Source organism: Physella acuta, unplaced genomic scaffold, assembly GCF_028476545.2.
Source record: "Physella acuta isolate Inbredline_101_S28 unplaced genomic scaffold, ASM2847654v3 ptg000644l, whole genome shotgun sequence".
Classification (NCBI taxonomy): domain Eukaryota; kingdom Metazoa; phylum Mollusca; class Gastropoda; family Physidae; genus Physella; species Physella acuta.
Window position 1 is genome coordinate 84,255 of NW_026732163.1, and position 18,521 is coordinate 102,775.

The 18,521-nt window shown below is 35.7% G+C and overlaps 2 protein-coding genes across 2 annotated transcripts; one reads left to right on the forward strand and one right to left on the reverse strand.

Annotated features, from left to right (window-relative positions):
* The first annotated feature begins 4,817 nt into the window (after positions 1–4,817).
* Positions 4,818–5,777, forward strand: LOC131948424 (neuropeptides capa receptor-like). Its single transcript, XM_059310029.1, has one exon. The coding sequence runs from the start codon at positions 4,818–4,820 to the stop codon at positions 5,775–5,777; it is 960 nt and encodes a 319-aa protein (XP_059166012.1).
* Positions 5,778–9,860: 4,083 nt separating this feature from the next.
* On the reverse strand, positions 9,861–11,627 carry LOC131948425 (uncharacterized). Its single transcript, XM_059310030.1, has 2 exons — positions 11,594–11,627; positions 9,861–11,023 (listed from the first exon to the last, which is right to left on the reverse strand). Exons 1-2 carry the CDS (start codon positions 11,625–11,627, stop codon positions 10,110–10,112), a joined length of 948 nt encoding a protein of 315 aa, XP_059166013.1. The 3' UTR covers positions 9,861–10,109.
* Between the last annotated feature and the right edge of the window lie 6,894 nt (positions 11,628–18,521).

The following is an 18,521-nucleotide window of genomic DNA, read 5'->3' on the forward strand; positions in this document are numbered from 1 at the left end:
GGATAGTGGGGTCAGAGACATGCTCGGCCGGAATCGTTTTTTTAAACGAAAAAAACATGTTGTCTAAGACTTGGCGGAACACTGGGCAAGTGAAGTAGAGTTGAGTAGGTTACCTGTGACGTCAGTATATGAAGGGATAGTGTGGTCAGACCCATGCTCAGCCGAAATCGGTGTTTTTAAAAGATAAAAAACGTCTTTTTTGAATGTGGGGTCTGGTTATTTTGTGATGATAAGTGACAGACGTGATGTCATTTATGGATGACCCCCGAAACCCACAGTCATCCATTGGATGACGGGTAAGTCTAGTATTACATAAAAGCTTGTTATTAAAACGTTTTTTATGAAATTTTTTTAGTACTTTACATGTTTTATTTACACTAGCGTTACATGACTAAACACCATTGCGCACCCATTGAACGTGATAACGCGCTACTGAACGTGATGACGCTTGTGGAGTAGTTGGATAGGGCTGCCTACTAATTTGGTCAAATTCTTAATTAATTCATAAAATATTAATCAGGCGGCCAATGAAGTCAAATTGAATGTCATGATGCAGTGTCTTCATGTCTTGAACCACGTACCAATTACGAACCGTATCTGTCAGAAGTGTCTGCAATTTCGCTCGGCCGTTTCGATCTAGACAGACTGACGACTGACGACGGAGGAACTACGTTAAATAAAAGCTTTTAAAATGTTTTCATAAAAAACGTTTTAATGACAAGGTTTTATGTAATTATGCACTAAAAAGTAGAAAATAAATTATAGACTACTATTTAAGTAACTATAAAGAAAAGCGTGGGTTACTTTAGTATCTATTGGATACCTTGACTAATGTTTAGGAAGAGACCCACCCTTTTCTTTGTAGCTATTTAAATACTTGTATATAATTTATTTTCTACTTTTTAGTAGATTAGTACATAAAAGCTTGTTGTTAAAACGTTTTTTGTAAAATTTGTTTTAGTACTTTACATGTTTTTATTTACAATAGAGTTACATGACTAAAAACCATTGCGCGCATAATGAAAGTGATGATGCGCTTTTGCAGTGATGACGCGTGTGAAAAGAACTGCCTACTAATTCGTTCAAAATTTTAATTAATTCATAAAAAATGTATTAGGCATCCAATTAAGTCAAATTTAATGTCACGATGCATTGTCTTTATGTCTTGAACCACGTTCCAATTATGAACCGTAACCGTCAGTTAGAAGTGCCTGCAATTTCTCACGGCCGTGTCGATAAAGACTGACGACAGACTGACGAGGAAGTAAGTTAAATAAAAGCTTGTAATAAAAAGCCCATGTTCGCACTTCTCTCTCTCTGTCTGCAATATTTTGGCAACGTTGTCAGCCTTTTCAGCGATATATGGAGAACTTAAAGATACGGACTTTTGTTGAAAATAATATGGTGGACGGTATAAATGTCTAATCTAAATTTTATTCAAAGAAAGAAAATAAAAATAAAGGCATATTCGAATATAAATCCGATTTCTAACTAACCCGTTTATTGTCGTGACAAGAACGTAAGAAACAATGACGTCACATGAAGAAAAGAACATCTTCCAATTTTAAATATAAAGAAATGAACTACTTCATTCAAATTTGATTTAGATCTACTTATCAAGACGTACGACAATAATGAGTTTCTATACCAAACTATTTCAGAACTTGATTATTTTATATAAATCTTTGTTTGCTTAGCTAACGTGCCTAATTAGCTGAGTTGATAGTGTAATAGTTACATGCAGGTGGTACGGGTTCGAGATACACTAAGTCAATCTGAGCTAGTGTAAGAATGACGATACAAACTCTTCATATTCCGTGGTCACTGCAACATAATAACTCTACTTCACTTGCCCCATTGACCGTGAGTATTGTGATTAAATAAAAGAGCTAACGTTCTGAGCAAGTTGGATACTTGAATGTATGCAATGCTCATGTGAACATAAATTCGGCTCTACAACTTTTTCGTACACTGAAAAATTCACAGATTGTTTAAACAGCTAAAATCGATTTATAGTACGTCTAACTTTTAAATGTGAGACAGATAAGTAAAGCTTAATAAATATATACCCACACACCCAACACAGAGAAGGTTAGAAAAACAAAATTTATAAACAGGCCTCCTTGCTCGAATGCAGTGACAGTCATTGAACTCAGAAATTAGTCACTAATGCTGCTTTAATGTTTTCTTACGGTTTATAATTTTAATTTATTGTCAACAAAATGTTAGATTTACTAAAAGTTGTTTGGCTCACAATTTTAATTAATTCATCACAAGAGAGAATAAATGCATCTAGAATGGGCACCCATCAGACCATTAGATAAAGAGACTTTGTGTTGTCCATCCACCATGATCCTTCTCTTGAACTTATACAGTAAAGTCCAAACATGTTAAACTATTAGTTTTTAATAAATATGATTGGTCATAACTAATTTTTCTAAAACTATACTCTAGGTGTCTGTTAGATTTTTTACTTTCGTTGGATCTTATACTGTTTTCTTCAGAATTCAACCATCACCATCCCCATCATCAACAGCATCTGAAATACAAACAATAGGTGTGGGGTCACGATGTTGTGGTATACTGGAGTTAGCCCCTTAAGGGCATGGGCGGGTGATGAGTACCAACTTCTTTATTTCCAAGTCTAAAGATGTAATACTTGGCTAATAGTTATAACTCAAAGAGTTAAGCATAAAAATATTTTTTTTAATTTTTTAAATCCTCCGTTGCCATGGTGACGGCGGCCATATTGGATTTTATTGACGATTTTTAAATGAAAATAACTCAAAAATGGTTTGTACAAATTTCATGAAAACTTAATATAATCTGCAGACACATGTGTTTAAGACTTCTTATTGATTACATTTTAAAAAAAGAGGATAGGTTTTTTTTTACTTTTTTTTTCGATACATCACTGTAAAAATGTCATTATTTCGTCCAATTTTTTCACTATTTAAACAATAAAAAAAAAATCTTTACAAAAATTCCAAAAGTGTTCAATACGTTTTATTTGAACATATATACAGAGTAACTGGAGCAAATTTAGTTCAGTTCTGATAATTATTAACAAAGTTATTTCAACAATTGTACAAAAAAACATCAAATTGAGAAAAACGCAAAAAACCAACAAAAAGTTGCAAAAAATGAAAATTTACAGCTGTATGTCACTAAAATCGACCACATTCATAGCCTGAAGTATGGTGCTGCTGAATATATTCCTTCTGAGCTTGTTCAGCTGTTAGTTTTCTTTTTTTCTGGCGCTCTTTGTTTTACCTAGAGCTGTAGAAAAGCTGTTGTCAACGCGTCTTTTTTGGCGTCCTTCATTGAGTCTTCGACTATGGTTTCCTTCTTTTGACAGCAATGCCATAACATGCCTGGGCCCAAAATTGAATTATGCTATCGCAGAAACAGCAGTATATTTTGCATGGTCTCATGTGTAAAGCCCAGTGGCGTAGCCAGGATCGTCTCAAGGGGGGGGGGGTTCCAATTTTTACCCGGGGACAAACTTTCCATTTGCACCCCCCCTCAAACTTTCGATTTGCCCCCCCCCCCCCCCTCAAACTTTCGATTATATATACCGAGGGGTCTATGGGGGGGGGGGGGGTTATGACCCCCCCTACCCCCCCCCCCTGCCTACGCCACTGCTAAAGCCAATTATGATAAGACGATGTCTTTGTTTATTGTGAATGGCCTTGTTCTGGATTCTTTTGCAGTTGTATACTTACGGTTTACAACATTTTTATTACTGCCACACCATGCTTGAAGCAAACCCTTTACACTGTTTTCATTAATAGCAGCCACTACATCACAGTGGGCGAGGAAATGTATTGATAACATCAAGAAGCAAATCACATTCGACAATAATTCTGCATGGCTGTGGTTTACAATTAGCACTACCAGTACTAGATGTAACAGTGCTTTCTTCTGTCTGTAAAAACTGTGTCTTACATTGTCGCAGTTTCTTAGTAAATGTGCATATTACATCTGCACCAGTGCTTGTCTGAATAGTGCTAGATTGAGTAGAGGTAGCTGCAATCAGTTGCATTCGGACGTGCCCTTGCTTTAGTAAATTAGTTAGATGTTTGTGTGTATCTATTTTTAGCGAGTGTTTTGTTCTACCCATTATCGAAAGAGAAACAAATTAAATCGTCTCACTGCTTATGATAATTCACACAAACTAATCTAAACTGTTAATAGTATATTTAATTGAAATAATTATAAGTTAAAATAATGTAAGTATTTCACAGAAGCTTAGAGATACAAAACTAGATCAAACTTAGCAACGCGCTGAAACTAAGGGAATGTTTACTTACGAAGCAAAACGACCAATCGCTAACTAGCTTCCGCCGTCGAACGCCAATGAAAAAATTGAGGTCAAAAATTTGCATACCGGAAAAACCCGACTGAATAAAATAAACAACTTTATGACGTAGAAAAATAATCACATTAAAATAAGTATTTTGATTGGTCCTTTAATTTTAGAACAAATAAAGAAAGGAGGTCACGGCCTTTCCATTGATATGAAACACATTAGGTTTCCGTGAAGCCTAATAGTACTTTTCTAGGTCGAAAAATGGCTATTTTTACCAAAAAAATAACAAATGACCCTGTACACACTACTTTGAACCCGGTTTTTTATAAATAAATACTGTTTTTAGGGTCATAACAATGTCATTTTTAGATTCAACGATGGTTTTTCTGTATAGATGAAGTAAAAGTGGGAAATCGATGATTTAGTGGATTTATGACGAAAAGTACACCCGCCCATGTCCTTAATCACCGAGATATTTCTTACCATTAATTGTTTAATCCTCGTCATGTTAATTAGCATCTTCGGTATCATCGGAAACGTCATCAACATCATCATCTTCTCTAAACAAGGATTCGACGACAGCATCAACATCACTCTCATTGCTTTAGCTATCTGTGACCTCGGCGCTTTGTTCGCCAGCCAGGTGTTAGCTGTGGTGGCAAATCCCTGGTTCCTGACGTCAGATCTGCCCATCGTCCACCTGGAGGTCGTGCACATGGTCGTCTTCTACCCGCACAACTATTGTGTGCGGGTGTGTGGGTTCATCACGGCTTTCGCAGCTTTTGAAAGATGCCTGTGCGTGCTCATCCCTCTCAAGGTCAAGCAGCTCATAACCAGGAAATTCACCATTTATTTCCTGTGCGTCATTTTTGTCGTCACCCTTCTGGACATGCTGCCCGTTTACTATGTGGCCTACTTAGATTGGGTTTTCTTCCCTGATTCAAACTCTACAAAACTCGCGATGGTTTTTCGGGAAAACCCATACAATGTTTTTGGTATTTCGTATTTAATCACGGATATGTTCGTACCGTATTTCACGTTCTTCATCATCATCCTCAGTAACGTGGTCATCACATGGAAGCTTAAAGCCAGGTCTGCGTGGCGAAGCTCCGTCACTAACACCAGATCTGTCAAATGCGAGGGCATTTCCAACAGGGAGAAAAAAACTGTTCTATCCTTAATGGTGGTCTCCATTATCTTCATCGTCTGTCTGCTGCCTCAGTCCGCGGTGCTGTCAGTGGTCAGTCTGGAACCGGAGCTGAGCATCAGAGGCAGCAAGTTTGACCTGACCATCCTGTGTCTGAGCTTCGCCTACATGCTCGAGTGCATCAGCTCGAGCGTCAACGTTATCGTTTACTACAGGATGAGCTCCAGATACCGCGAGACCTTCCTGGTCTTTGTGGCCCAGCAGAAGTGGCTCAGGAAGTTCCAACCACGGGAATCGTCAAAACAGATAGACATATGAGACTTTAGGTCTTGGATGTAAAATACTAATTATTTGTTTCACACACACCCACACATAATTAAATATGTGTTAGTGCGTGTGTGCGTTGTGTGTGTATGTGTTTATTGTGAGCGAAATTTCTACCACCTTTACCGGACCGATTTCTATTGAACTTTTCACGTCTATTGTGTTGATTAATGAGAGTAATAAAAAAAATATTGTTTTAAAACGTAATAAAGAAACATTATTAAAGAACTTCCCCCCCCCCCCCCCTCCTTCTGACATGCAATTGAAATTGTCCGTTTACCATGTTCAATTTTGAATTGTAACTACAGTTTCCGACATTGGCTTGTTATGACCGATAAAGATTACAATAAAAATATTTCTTTCAGAGATGTATTTTTACTATTAAAATTTTTTTAATAAAAAACGTTTTAATAACAAGCTTTTATATACTAATACACTAAAAAGTAGAAAATAAATGATAGACTACTATTTAAATAACTAAAAGCGTGGGTCACTTTAGTATCAATTGGATACCTTTACTAATGTTTAGGAAGAGACACACGCTCTTCTTCATAGTTATTTAAATAGTAGTCTGTAATTTATTTTCTACTATTTTGTGCATTACTACATAAAAGTTTGTTATTTAATTGTTTTTTATGAAATTTTTGTTAGTACTTTACATGTTTTATTTACAATAGAGTTACATGACTAAAAACCATTGCGCACATACTGAATTTGATGACGCGTGTGGAGTAGTTGGATAGGACTGCCTATTAATTTGGTCAAATTTTTAATTAATTCATAACAAATTAATCAGGCGACCATATAAGTCAAATTGAATGTTATGATGCATTGTCTTCATGTCTTGACCCACGTACCAATTACGAACCCTATATGTCAGTTAGAAGTGTCTGTAATTTCGCTTGGCCGTTTCGATCTAGACAGAGACAGTGAGTTAAATAAAAGCTTTTAAAATGGCTTACTTATATAGACTTTATTCAAAACGAATAATTTCAATTTTTCTAAACCTGAAAATTTAAATATTTAATTAAATGGTGGTACAATGTTTTGTGGAGAGTTGGGAGAGGTCATGGGGAGTCTAAAAACTAAGTCAAAAGTAAAATAATTTCCTATCAAGTTTAAGCGATATCTAGTCTCCGGAAAGCGCGTTTCGTCCTTTCCTTATTTCTTAAAAACCTTCAGGCTTTGATAATTGTGTTTTCACAAAAAATTGCGTTTTTGTTTATCTAACTATCTATCTATCATCAACTACTAAAACTCAACTTTGTTTACATGTTTGAATATTTGTTTGTTTGTCTGATTTGGTACTGTAAGGAAACTGCTCTATATGGGGGGGGGGGGGGGGCTGTAAAATAGTGTGTAGGTAGAGAATAATGTTTGATTGCAGACAAACTGTTAATCACACATTTATTTAAAGACGTTAATTAATTTATTGATTTATTCATAGGTAGATTAACCACTTTAATTTTAAAGTTTTAGAACAATGGCTAAACTTTGACTGAATAGTGACGTTTGATAACTCATTTTTTTTTTTGTTTTTTTTTTTTTTTTTTTTTTTATTTGTTATTGGGGAGAATCTGCATTATGTGTAGAATTGTAAAATAGGATTTTGGGTGGTAAATATTGTTCTTTCTTAAACACACTGTTAATTACAAACTAATTTAAAGCCGTTAATTAATTTATTGATATATTCATTGGTAGATTAACCACACTAATTCTAAAAGTTTAGAACAATGAATTTAGTAATAGTAAAAAGATTGATTTTCTTTTTACAACAATGTTTTCAATTATTTTTTTAAGGCCTATATGTGAATGATAAGGTTGACTATCAGGACCTCGCGGGGCACAGGGCAGGTAAAGTAGAGTTCACCTGTTTCTATGTTCTCAGCATATGAAGGGATATTGTGGTCAGAGCCATGCCCGGCCGGAATCGTTTGTTTTTTTAAATACAAACATGTCTGAGACTTAGCGGGGCACTGGGCAGGTGAAGTAGAGTTTAGTAGAGTTTTTTTTTATATAAAAAACGTCTTTTTGAATGTGGGGTCTGGTTATTTTGGGATGATAAGTGCTGACAGACGTGATGTCATTTATGGATGACCCCCCGAAACCAACAGTTATCTAACTAGATAATGGGTAGTCTAGTATACTACTAAAACTCAAGTTTGTTTACGTGTTTGTATATTTATTTGTTTTTTTTTTTTGTTTGTTATTTATTTTTTATTTTATTTTTTTGGTATTGGAGAAAATCTGCACTATGTGTAGAGCTGTAAAATACGCAATTAGGTAGAGAACAATGTTCTTTTTGACCAAACCGTTAATCACAAAATAATTTAAACACTTTAATTAAGTTATTGATATATTCATTGGTAGATTAACCACATTAATTATTAAAGTTCCGAACAATGACTTTACTTATAGTGACGTCACATTATTTATTTACTTTTTATAACAATAATGGCGGCTTTCATCGAAGATTTTGTTGCCCATTCAAAAGCTTTTACGATACGTCCGTTTGCTATTTTTATCAACACTATTAACAATTTTCAACAGAGTTTCTAATTTGAGTATACATTTTCCCTAGATCTTGAGAACAGCTGTCGGACTAAGACAAAGTCAATCCTAGATCTAAAATGTAGAATCTATGTCCAACCGAAATTAATTAGTTTAAAATTAAACCATTATAAAATCACAATAAATTATTGAGTTTCTTTATTAAACTATGTTAGTCCTTAAATATTTTATATGAATCTTTGCTTTTTAGCTTCAAGCATCATCTAATTCGAGAATACTTGGGATTTATCCATATCTAGGTCCTAGATCTTGAATCTAGATATCTAGATCTAGAGTTACGGAAAAACTAGAAATAACGTAATCTAGACTTAAAACGTAAATTCTACACCTAGAATCTAGATCTAGCTTGATCTTGATCTAGAATCTATACACTAATTTATTTAAGGCCTTAATTATTTTATATAAATCTTTGTTTGTTTGGTTTTTTAATTGGCTAATTTGGTAAAAAAATTTAATTTGAAATAATACGATAGCCTATTCGCGTAAATAAAGTTTCTTACGCAGACTAAAAATAAAATATAGAAATAAATATATGACTGATCTTACGAGCCCAGATAGCTTGGGGGTGGCACGGGTTCGAGACAAAACAGAGCAAAGTTAAAAAAAAAAGTTTTTAGAAGTAAATGATAAAGTTGCCTATCGGAACTTGGTGGGATACAGGGCAGGTGAAGCAAAAACATGTCTGAGTTGTGGGGACACTGGGCAGGTGAAGTAGAATTGACCTGTTTTTGAGACCTCAGCATATGAAGGGATAGTGTGGTCAGACCCATGCTCAGCCGAAATCGGTGTTTTTAAAAGAGAAAAACGTTTGAAGTGTGACATCTTTTTGAATGGGGGGGTCTGGGTTTTTTATGACGATAAGTGACTGACGTGATGTCATTTATGGATGACCGCCGAAACCAACACTTATCCAAAGGATGACAGGTAGTGTAGTAAATTTCTAAATGTGTATAACACGATGCACGGGAAGTGACATTTCGACATGTATGTGAAATAAGAAAAGATGAGAAAATGGAGGTAACTCTTGCTTTATTGACACTTAAAACTAATTTAACAATCGTGAATTAAATATAATAGTACGTTAAACGAAACATAAGAAAAATGAGTGCAGGAAATGATAAATTATACAATATCAATTTACATCAAATGAAGTAAATTAAGTGGCATTTCTAAAAGTCATGTACACTTTTAATCCTGTTCTTTTAGCTTAAAATCACACTTTAATTTAAACTGCTAATAAAATCATCTAAAAAAAGTTTGAAAAAATAATTTGCAGGATCTAACAACACACATTGTTGACGAAGTATTAATAAATACTTCTATAACTACAAAGCACAAAAACTGCACTCAACTAATAAATTAAAACAGTACTATATATATATATATATATATATATATATATATATATATATATATATATATATATATATATATATATATATATATATATATATATATATATATAGATAGATAGATAGATAGATATAGATAGATAGTGCAGGTAAGTGCAGATGTTTTTAACATTTTGAACGTCACCTGTTGTTATATTTAGAAACAATTTTTGCAGTTGTCACCTTTTGAATTGTGTGTGTGTTTTAATATGTGTATTTGTGTGTTTACATAAATGTATAGATGTCTGTGTAGACAAACTGGAAATGTGTGTAAGGTCTAACTAGTGTCCATCTAATTACAATCAACGCCGCAGTAATTACCCCATTCGTTACTCCCAGAGTGTGTGAGGTCATTAGTGTCCATCTAATTACAATCAACGCCGCAGTAATTGCCCCATTTGTTACTCCCACTGTGAGTGTGTAATGTCAACAAACTGCCCAATCTGTAAATGTAAGCGCCGCTGCTGCCTGGACATGTGGGCGTGGTGTAAGCATATTTTGTGTTTCCGTATTCAACATATTTTTTAACGGTCCATTTTCCGATCGAAATTTTCTTGAAATTACCATGTGGATGAGATACGATAAACGTGATATTATTTTCCTTTTTCTCGTATTTGTCATTGACGGTCTGCCATAGATCCAAATGGCGTGCCAGCAAAGATTTGAGTTTCTCCAGGAGATTAACGTCACACACTGGAATATACAGACGCACCCAATCCTCGTTCGTACTGGGCTGATCAATTTTCCACAATTTGAGCTCTACAGTGGAGCTTTGCTTATCATCATGCCAAAAGGTACACGTCGTTTTTGCAGCCTCTACGTCATCGTACACGACGTGTCTTGCCGTGATCACCTCAAATTTCCCCCAATGATTGGTTTTTTTATTAGACCCAACACACCCTGAACACGGGCAGTATATGTCTAATGTACTTTTTGCTTGTTCCCTGTACATCGTCAGGTCGTCCAGCTTCCCTGTTCCTGTACCCATAGTGGTTGACCCTTTATGCTCTGATAACGGATACGGGTCACTGGTTCCAGGTATGAAATCTGGTCGTTCGGCACTGACACATTTGACCTTTATCCTGACTGTCATGTCGGACAACACTTTGATCAATTGAAACACGTCATCGTCTTTACACTCCGCCGGGAGATGAGCCATAGAAAAATCTTTGACGGGAATAAAATTTGTATGTCCAGGATTTTTCCTGCAGTTGCTGTTCGTGGCTGTCGTATTGGCTTCAAAGTCTCCCGGTTCTATAGTTTCTACCTCATGGACACCTGGATAAGGTGATGGCATTTTGATTAAACTCAAATATTTAGGGCGAAATTTATATAGAAATACTCTTTTTTTTAATTCAAACATTTAGGTCGATAAAAATGTTATTTTATTTTATTTAAACATTTAGGACGATTGAAATATTCTTTTATTTAATAAAAAATTCAAAACAATTCATACTATGTAAATTTAATTACTTTTGGTACTCCCCTTAATCTTAATAAGAATACTATAATAAATAATTTATTCTATTACTTTATAGCTAAAATTCAATGTAATCAAATCAAACCGTTTCAAATTTATAGTAATGTTAGAAGTAATACCCGGTGACATCATAAATAGTTAACCTAAAATATTTAATCAATATGAAACAGTTACTTTGATGTAATACCTGCGCCAACTTGACATAGCACTTGCAACGATTCATTTAGCTCTATTCGCACTAGAATAACACATACATAGTGCGAGCCTAATAGAATCAAATAATTTCACTAGCAGATCTGTTAGTTTTGTATTATATTGTTTTGTTATTTTTTTAAATAAAAAAAAATAGAAACGATTTACCCATTTACCTCTAAAATATTTCGAAGTGTCTTCCTCAGCCATTTTGATTTGCTTTCATGAAGAAGCTATTTTTAGATGTTTCAAGAAAACTAAGAGTGAAAAGCTTGGTACACACGAAATAAAAATCGATACAAATTTCAAAACCGAAATTATGCACAGAGAGAGTCGAATCGAATAACTAAATTTGGCGAATGAATATAAAAAACTGAAAATTAAACTGCTTTTAACTAATAGGTTTACAGAATGTTTGGTTTGAAAAATATGTCAGCAGAATAGATAATTTCTTAAGTTGTCGTCTGAACGCTGTTAAATGCCAAGATGTTCCAGATTGCTCCATCATTTTAATTTTATTTTACTATACCTTAAAGTTAAATAATACTGCAATGATATATTGCTAAATAATAAATGTATATTTTACTCGAATACTCAGTGGAAAATTTTCATAGAAATAAATATGGCTTTGACGTCTCAAGTTATACCATAATACTACTGTCCAGTTTTTTAGTAGGACTACGGTAAAAATTTGGTCTTGTGAACTCAGGCGTAAAATGTTCTGACGTGGTATGGGCCCGCACGAAGCACGACACCTATATACAGCACAAGTATGAATGATAGTAAATCGATTAAACGGGTTAAAGTTCGAAGTTCACTAAGGGCGGACTTCAAGCACGGCCGTTGCCGCTTCGTAATAAGTCACGGGTTTGCCGGCTTCATAGTTCAGTCACGGTTTTGCCGGCTCCCTGATTTAAATGCGACTTTTGGCGGCTCCCATTGTTCAATCGCTGCTCCACGTTTAACTACGGCTGTTGCTGGTTCAAGTTTAACTACGGCTGTTGCTGCTCCACGTTTAACTACGGCTGTTGCTGGTTCACGTTTAACTACGGCTGTTGCTGGTTCACGTTTAACTACGGCTGTTGCTGGTCCAAGTTTAACTATGGCTGTTGCTGGTTCACGTTTAACTGCTTCTGGTCCTGTAATGGTAGTTACATGGACGGTACCATAATATCGTGGTTACATGGATGGTACCGTATTATCGTGGTTAGATTGACAGTCCTGTTATTAGTTAGATGGACATTACCGTGTTATCGTGGTTAGATGGAAAGTACCATGTTATTAGTTAGATGGACATTACCATGTTATCGTGGTTAGAAGGACAGTACCATGTTATCTTGGTTAGATGGGCAGTACAATGTTAGATGGACAGTACCATGTTATCGTGGTTAGAAGGACAGTACTATGTTATCTTGGTTAGATGGACAGTACCATGTTATCGTGGTTAGATGGACAGTACTATGTTATCGTGGTTAGAAGGACAGTACCATGTTATCGTAGTTAGATGGACAGTACCTTGTTATCGTGGTTAGAAGGACAGTACCATGTTATCTTGGTTAGATGGGCAGTACAATGTTAGATGGACAGTACCATGTTATCGTGGTTAGAAGGACAGTACTATGTTATCTTGGTTAGATGGACAGTACCATGTTATCGTGGTTAGATGGACAGTACTATGTTATCGTGGTTAGAAGGACAGTACCATGTTATCGTAGTTAGATGGACAGTACCTTGTTATCGTGGTTAGAAGGACAGTACTATGTTATCTTGGTTAGATGGACAGTACTTTGTTATCGTGGTTAGAAGGACAGTACCATGTTATCTTGGTTAGATGGGCAGTACAATGTTAGATGGACAGTACCATGTTATCGTGGTTAGAAGGACAGTACTATGTTATCTTGGTTAGATGGACAGTACCATGTTATCGTGGTTAGATGGACAGTACTATGTTATCGTGGTTAGAAGGACAGTACCATGTTATCGTAGTTAGATGGACAGTACCTTGTTATCGTGGTTAGAAGGACAGTACTATGTTATCTTGGTTAGATGGACAGTACTTTGTTATCGTGGTTAGAAGGACAGTACCATGTTATCGTGGTTAGAAGGACAGTACCATGTTATCTTGGTTAGATTGACAGTACCATGTTATCGTGGTTAGAAGGACAGTACTATGTTATCTTGGTTAGATGGACAGTACCATGTTATCGTGGTTAGATGGACAGTACCGTGTTATCGTGGTTAGATGGACAGTACCATGTTATAAGTTAGATGGACAGTACCATGTTATCGTGGTTAGATGGACAGTACCATGTTATCGTGGTTAGATGGACAGTACCATGTTATTAGTTAGATGGCGATATCATATTATCTTCGTTAGATGGACAGTACCATGTTATCGTGGTTAGATTGACAGTCCCATTTTATTAGTTAGATGGACAGTACCATGTTATCTTGGTTAGATGGACAGTACCATGTTATCGTGGTTACATGGACAGTGCCATGTTATCGTGGTTAGATGGACAGTACCATGTTATCGTGGTTAGATGGACAGTACCATGTTATCTTGGTTAGATGGACAGTACCATAATATCGTGGTTAGAACGACAGTACCTTGTTATCGTGGTTAGAAGGACAGTACTATGGTAAGTGGTTAGAAGGACAGTACTATGTTATCGTGGTTAGAAGGACAGTACTGTGTTATCTGTGTTAGAAGGTCAGTACCATGTTATCGTGGTTAGAAGGACAGTACTATGTTATTAGTTAGAGGACAGTACCATGTTATCGTGATTAGATGGACAGTACCATGTTATCGTGGTTATATGGACAGTACCATGATATCGTGGTTACATGGACAGTACCATGTTATCGTGGTTAGATGGACAGTACCGTGTTATCGTGGTTAGAACGACAGTAACTTATTATCGTGTTTAGGTGGACAGTACCATAATATCGTGGTTAGAAGGACAGTACCATGTTACGTGGTTAGAAGGACAGTACCATGTTATCTTGGTTAGATGGACAGTACTTTGTTATCGTGGTTAGAAGGACAGTACCATGTTATCGTGGTTAGATGGACAGTACCTTGTTATCGTGGTTAGAAGGACAGTACTATGTTATCGTGGTTAGATGGACAGTACCTTGTTATCGTGGTTACATGGACAGTACCGTGTTATCGTGGTTAGATGGACAGTACCATGTTATCGTGGTTAGATGGACAGTACCATCTTATCTTGGTTAGATGGACAGTACCATGTTATCGTGGTTACATGGACAGTACCATGTTATCGCCAGAACAACAACCTGCACCTTGGTTTTCGTCAACAGGCAATTTTTTTTTTCACGGCAATTTGCCGGCATTTATTTGTCACAAAAAAGCCGGCAGCTGTTTGTACTTCTTACATATAAAATCACACAGCTCACAAGAGCTACAACTAATTAAAAACGAACACAAATATCGTGGCTTATCCAACTTTATATCAAATAGACTATATAAAAAACTATTTAAGCAGTATTCATAAAACTCCAATCGCATCTTTTGTAGCCACCAGATCCTTTTAACTGACCTTAATGAATTTCCAATTAACCGACTTGACTACCAAATGACTGAGTGTCTAATGACTAACTGGATGACTGATGAACCATACGATTGACTGACTATAATGCCTTGACCTTTGCCCTTTTATTATTAAAAAATAATTTCCTAAGTCAAACCTGTTTCAAGTTTTACAGGCGTAAAATCTATAAAATTTAATCGTTTCACCTCTGATTATATATTAATTGGTCTTGAATAAATGTAGCTGGTACTTAAAGTTACAGTGTTTGTAGCTGGTACCGTAAGTGTAAACAATGTATTCCAGGTGGCCTTGTGTACGCCTGAGAGACGTCCGTCGTAGTGCCCTTGGCCATCCCGCTTGTGCCCAGTGTGCTCTATACGCTGGTATGTTTGTTGACGTCACAGAAGTCGCAGATCCTGGTGAGTCGTACTTTTTTATGCTTGGGGTAGATTAAAAGATTAGGTGTGGTGCCACATAAGGCTAGTCCTGCTGTCTGCGTGGGGTAGATTAAAGGATTAGGTGTGGTACCACATAAGGTGCCACATAAGGCTAGTCCTGCTGTCTGCGTGGGGTAGATTAAAGGATTAGGTGTGGTACCACATAAGGTGCCACATAAGGCTAGTCCTGCTGTCTGCGTGGGGTAGATTAAAGGATTAGGTGTGGTACCACATAAGGTGCCACATAAGGCTAGTCCTGCTGTGTGTTACGCCTAGTGTTCTCATGTTTATGTTAATTAGCTGGTTGGTGAACTGTTAAATTATTCTCGTGAGCAACTAAGGTCGACCAACACATTGCAGGTCGGCCAACTGTTGACGTTTTTCTACTGGGCGTTGATGCGTTGATGTGTTGATGTGTTGATGTGTTGATGTGTTGATGTGTTGATGTGTTGATGTGTTGTGTGATTGTGGGCACCGCCAGAGAAATCGTCAGTGACATCCCAGACGGTGACGTTGACGAACTTGTTTTAAATAGCACTTTAGGGTCGACGACGTCATTCTACACGACCACACAACGACTTTCTGGTAGGTCATAGACTTTAGGTCACACTTTCTGGTAGGTCATAGACTTTCTGGTAGGTCATAGACTTTAGGTCACACTTTCTGGTAGGTCATAGACTTTCTGGTCGGTCATAGACTTTCTGGTAGGTCATAGACTTTAGGTCACACTTTCTGGTAGGTCATAGACTTTCTGGTCGGTCATAGACTTTCTGGTAGGTCATAGACTTTCTGGTCGGTCATAGACTTTCTGGTAGGTCATAGGCTTTCTGGTCGGTCATAGACTTTCTGGTAGGTCATAGGCTTTCTGGTCGGTCATAGACTTTCTGGTAGGTCATAGACTTTCTGGTAGGTCACAGACTTTCTGGTAGGTCATAGACTTTCTGGTAGGTCATAGACTTTCTGGATGGTCATAGAGTAAAGGTCACACTTTCTAGTAGGTCACTGACTTTATATCACAGTTATTCTGGTAGGCAAAGATTTTCTAATAGGTCACAGACTTTCGTGTAGGTTTTCATATTAGCGCGAAGTATTTCAATCATGCTGTGTGTTATTGTTCTAATGTTGTTTTGTTTGTTGTTTTTTTGTTTGTTTTTTTTTAAGTGACCACTAATAGTCTGTTTTGTTTTGTTTTTGGTTTTTTTTTTTTTTTTTTTTTTTTTCTTTCTCTTTTTTTAATACTTTTATTTGCAATTAAACAAGTACATCAACATCAAATTTTTAACATAATTTTGAACATCAAATGAAAACGAAAGGTTTTGCAAATGTACATAATGAATATTTACATGATGTCATGTATTTGATTATAAAAAAATTGCAAAGGATGACAGTAAAAGGGGTGAAGGTCAAATGAAAGTGTCAGAAGTCTGGGTGGGGAGAGGAAAGGAAATTTTTCAGAGGGTCAATGGGACAGTGAAGCATTTTATATGTAGGGAAACAACTTAAGTTGACTAGTTGAAAGGGTGTTGTAGTGGTCGCATTGAGTTTTCAAAAGGTTGCTGTGTGAAAGATGAGAGGAAAGAGACAAGATTTAGAACTTTAAATAAGTTCTGGATATTGATGTTGCGGTGGGTGGTGGGGTCGTTGGAACAGTTAAAGGGATTGTGGGGTTATCATGTCTGAGGGTAAAGTGGATAGAGGGGGAGAGAGGAGGGGTAGATTTTTTTTAATTAATTCAATTGTTTTAAACATTTAAATCAGTAATAATAATATATTTGATAGATTTTACACAGCATCAAAGACATGAACAATGAACATCAATTGCATATATAAAAATCAAAGGGAAAAAATAAAATGGCATAAGAACTAGATTAAAATAAGGTGTGCAAACTAGGTTTCTCTTCACTGCTTAGTTTAGTGTGCTGCGGAGTCAAAAGTTCACATTGTAGCCATCCATGGACAGAAATAGAAACGACCGTGGGAGAATTGTCTCTGTAATCACATACTGATCTATCATTCCAAAACTTTCCATGACATAAAATTGACACTTGGCAATGAGGGCACGCTACCTATCCGCCAGTCCGGTTGAGTGGGGGGGGGGGAGTGTGTGTGTGTGTGTGTTGGGGGGGGGGTTGAGGTGGGTATCTCTTTCTACCATTCTGAATCTCCTTTCTTCAAGAGTAAACGAGCCAGCTTTAACATTTTATCGTTTGTTGATTCGGAATGTTAATATTATATAAAGAAATAGTATCAAAAAATGTACAAAAATTACAAACATTTATAGTTGGGAATGACTTGGTTTTGTAACACGCATAAAAGGGAGGTAACAAAATAAATAAAAACGTATGTAACATAACCCTTTCCCTATAACCTAACCTCCCCAGCTTCCTTTAACCTTACCTACCCTGTCTATTCAGATAATCTTAACATTACCTCCCTTGTCTATCCTAAGATAATTGTAACCTTACCTCCCTTGTTCCCGTATTCAGATAATGTTTATCTTATCTACTCTAGTCAGATAATCTTAACCAGAGTTTCTTCTAGGCATCTCTTCGTCTGCAAACATCGATTAAAGAACAAATCAAATTATCGGCTCTGTGATCAGTGGTAAATACCACACCTATCACCAGCTATTCAAATTAAACTCGCAATTAGGGTATTGAATTACTAAGTATATTTTGATAGAACCAATTCATCCACATACACATACGCATACGCATACACATACATACATACATATATATATATATATATATATATATATATATATATATATATATATATATATATATATATATATATATATAAATATATATATATATATATATATATATATTCATATATATATATATATTCATATATATATATATATATATATATATATATATATATATATATATATATATATATATATATATATATATATATATATATATATATATATATATATATATCATCGGTCAAAAGTAGGCCTATATAAAAACACTAAAGCATGATGTGTGTTATGTTTTCGCGTGTTCGTTTTATTTATAAGATTTTTTTTTACATATTACATAATTTACATTATTAATTTTGAATAAATTCCTTTATATAGCTATGTATTTCTTTAGTTTATC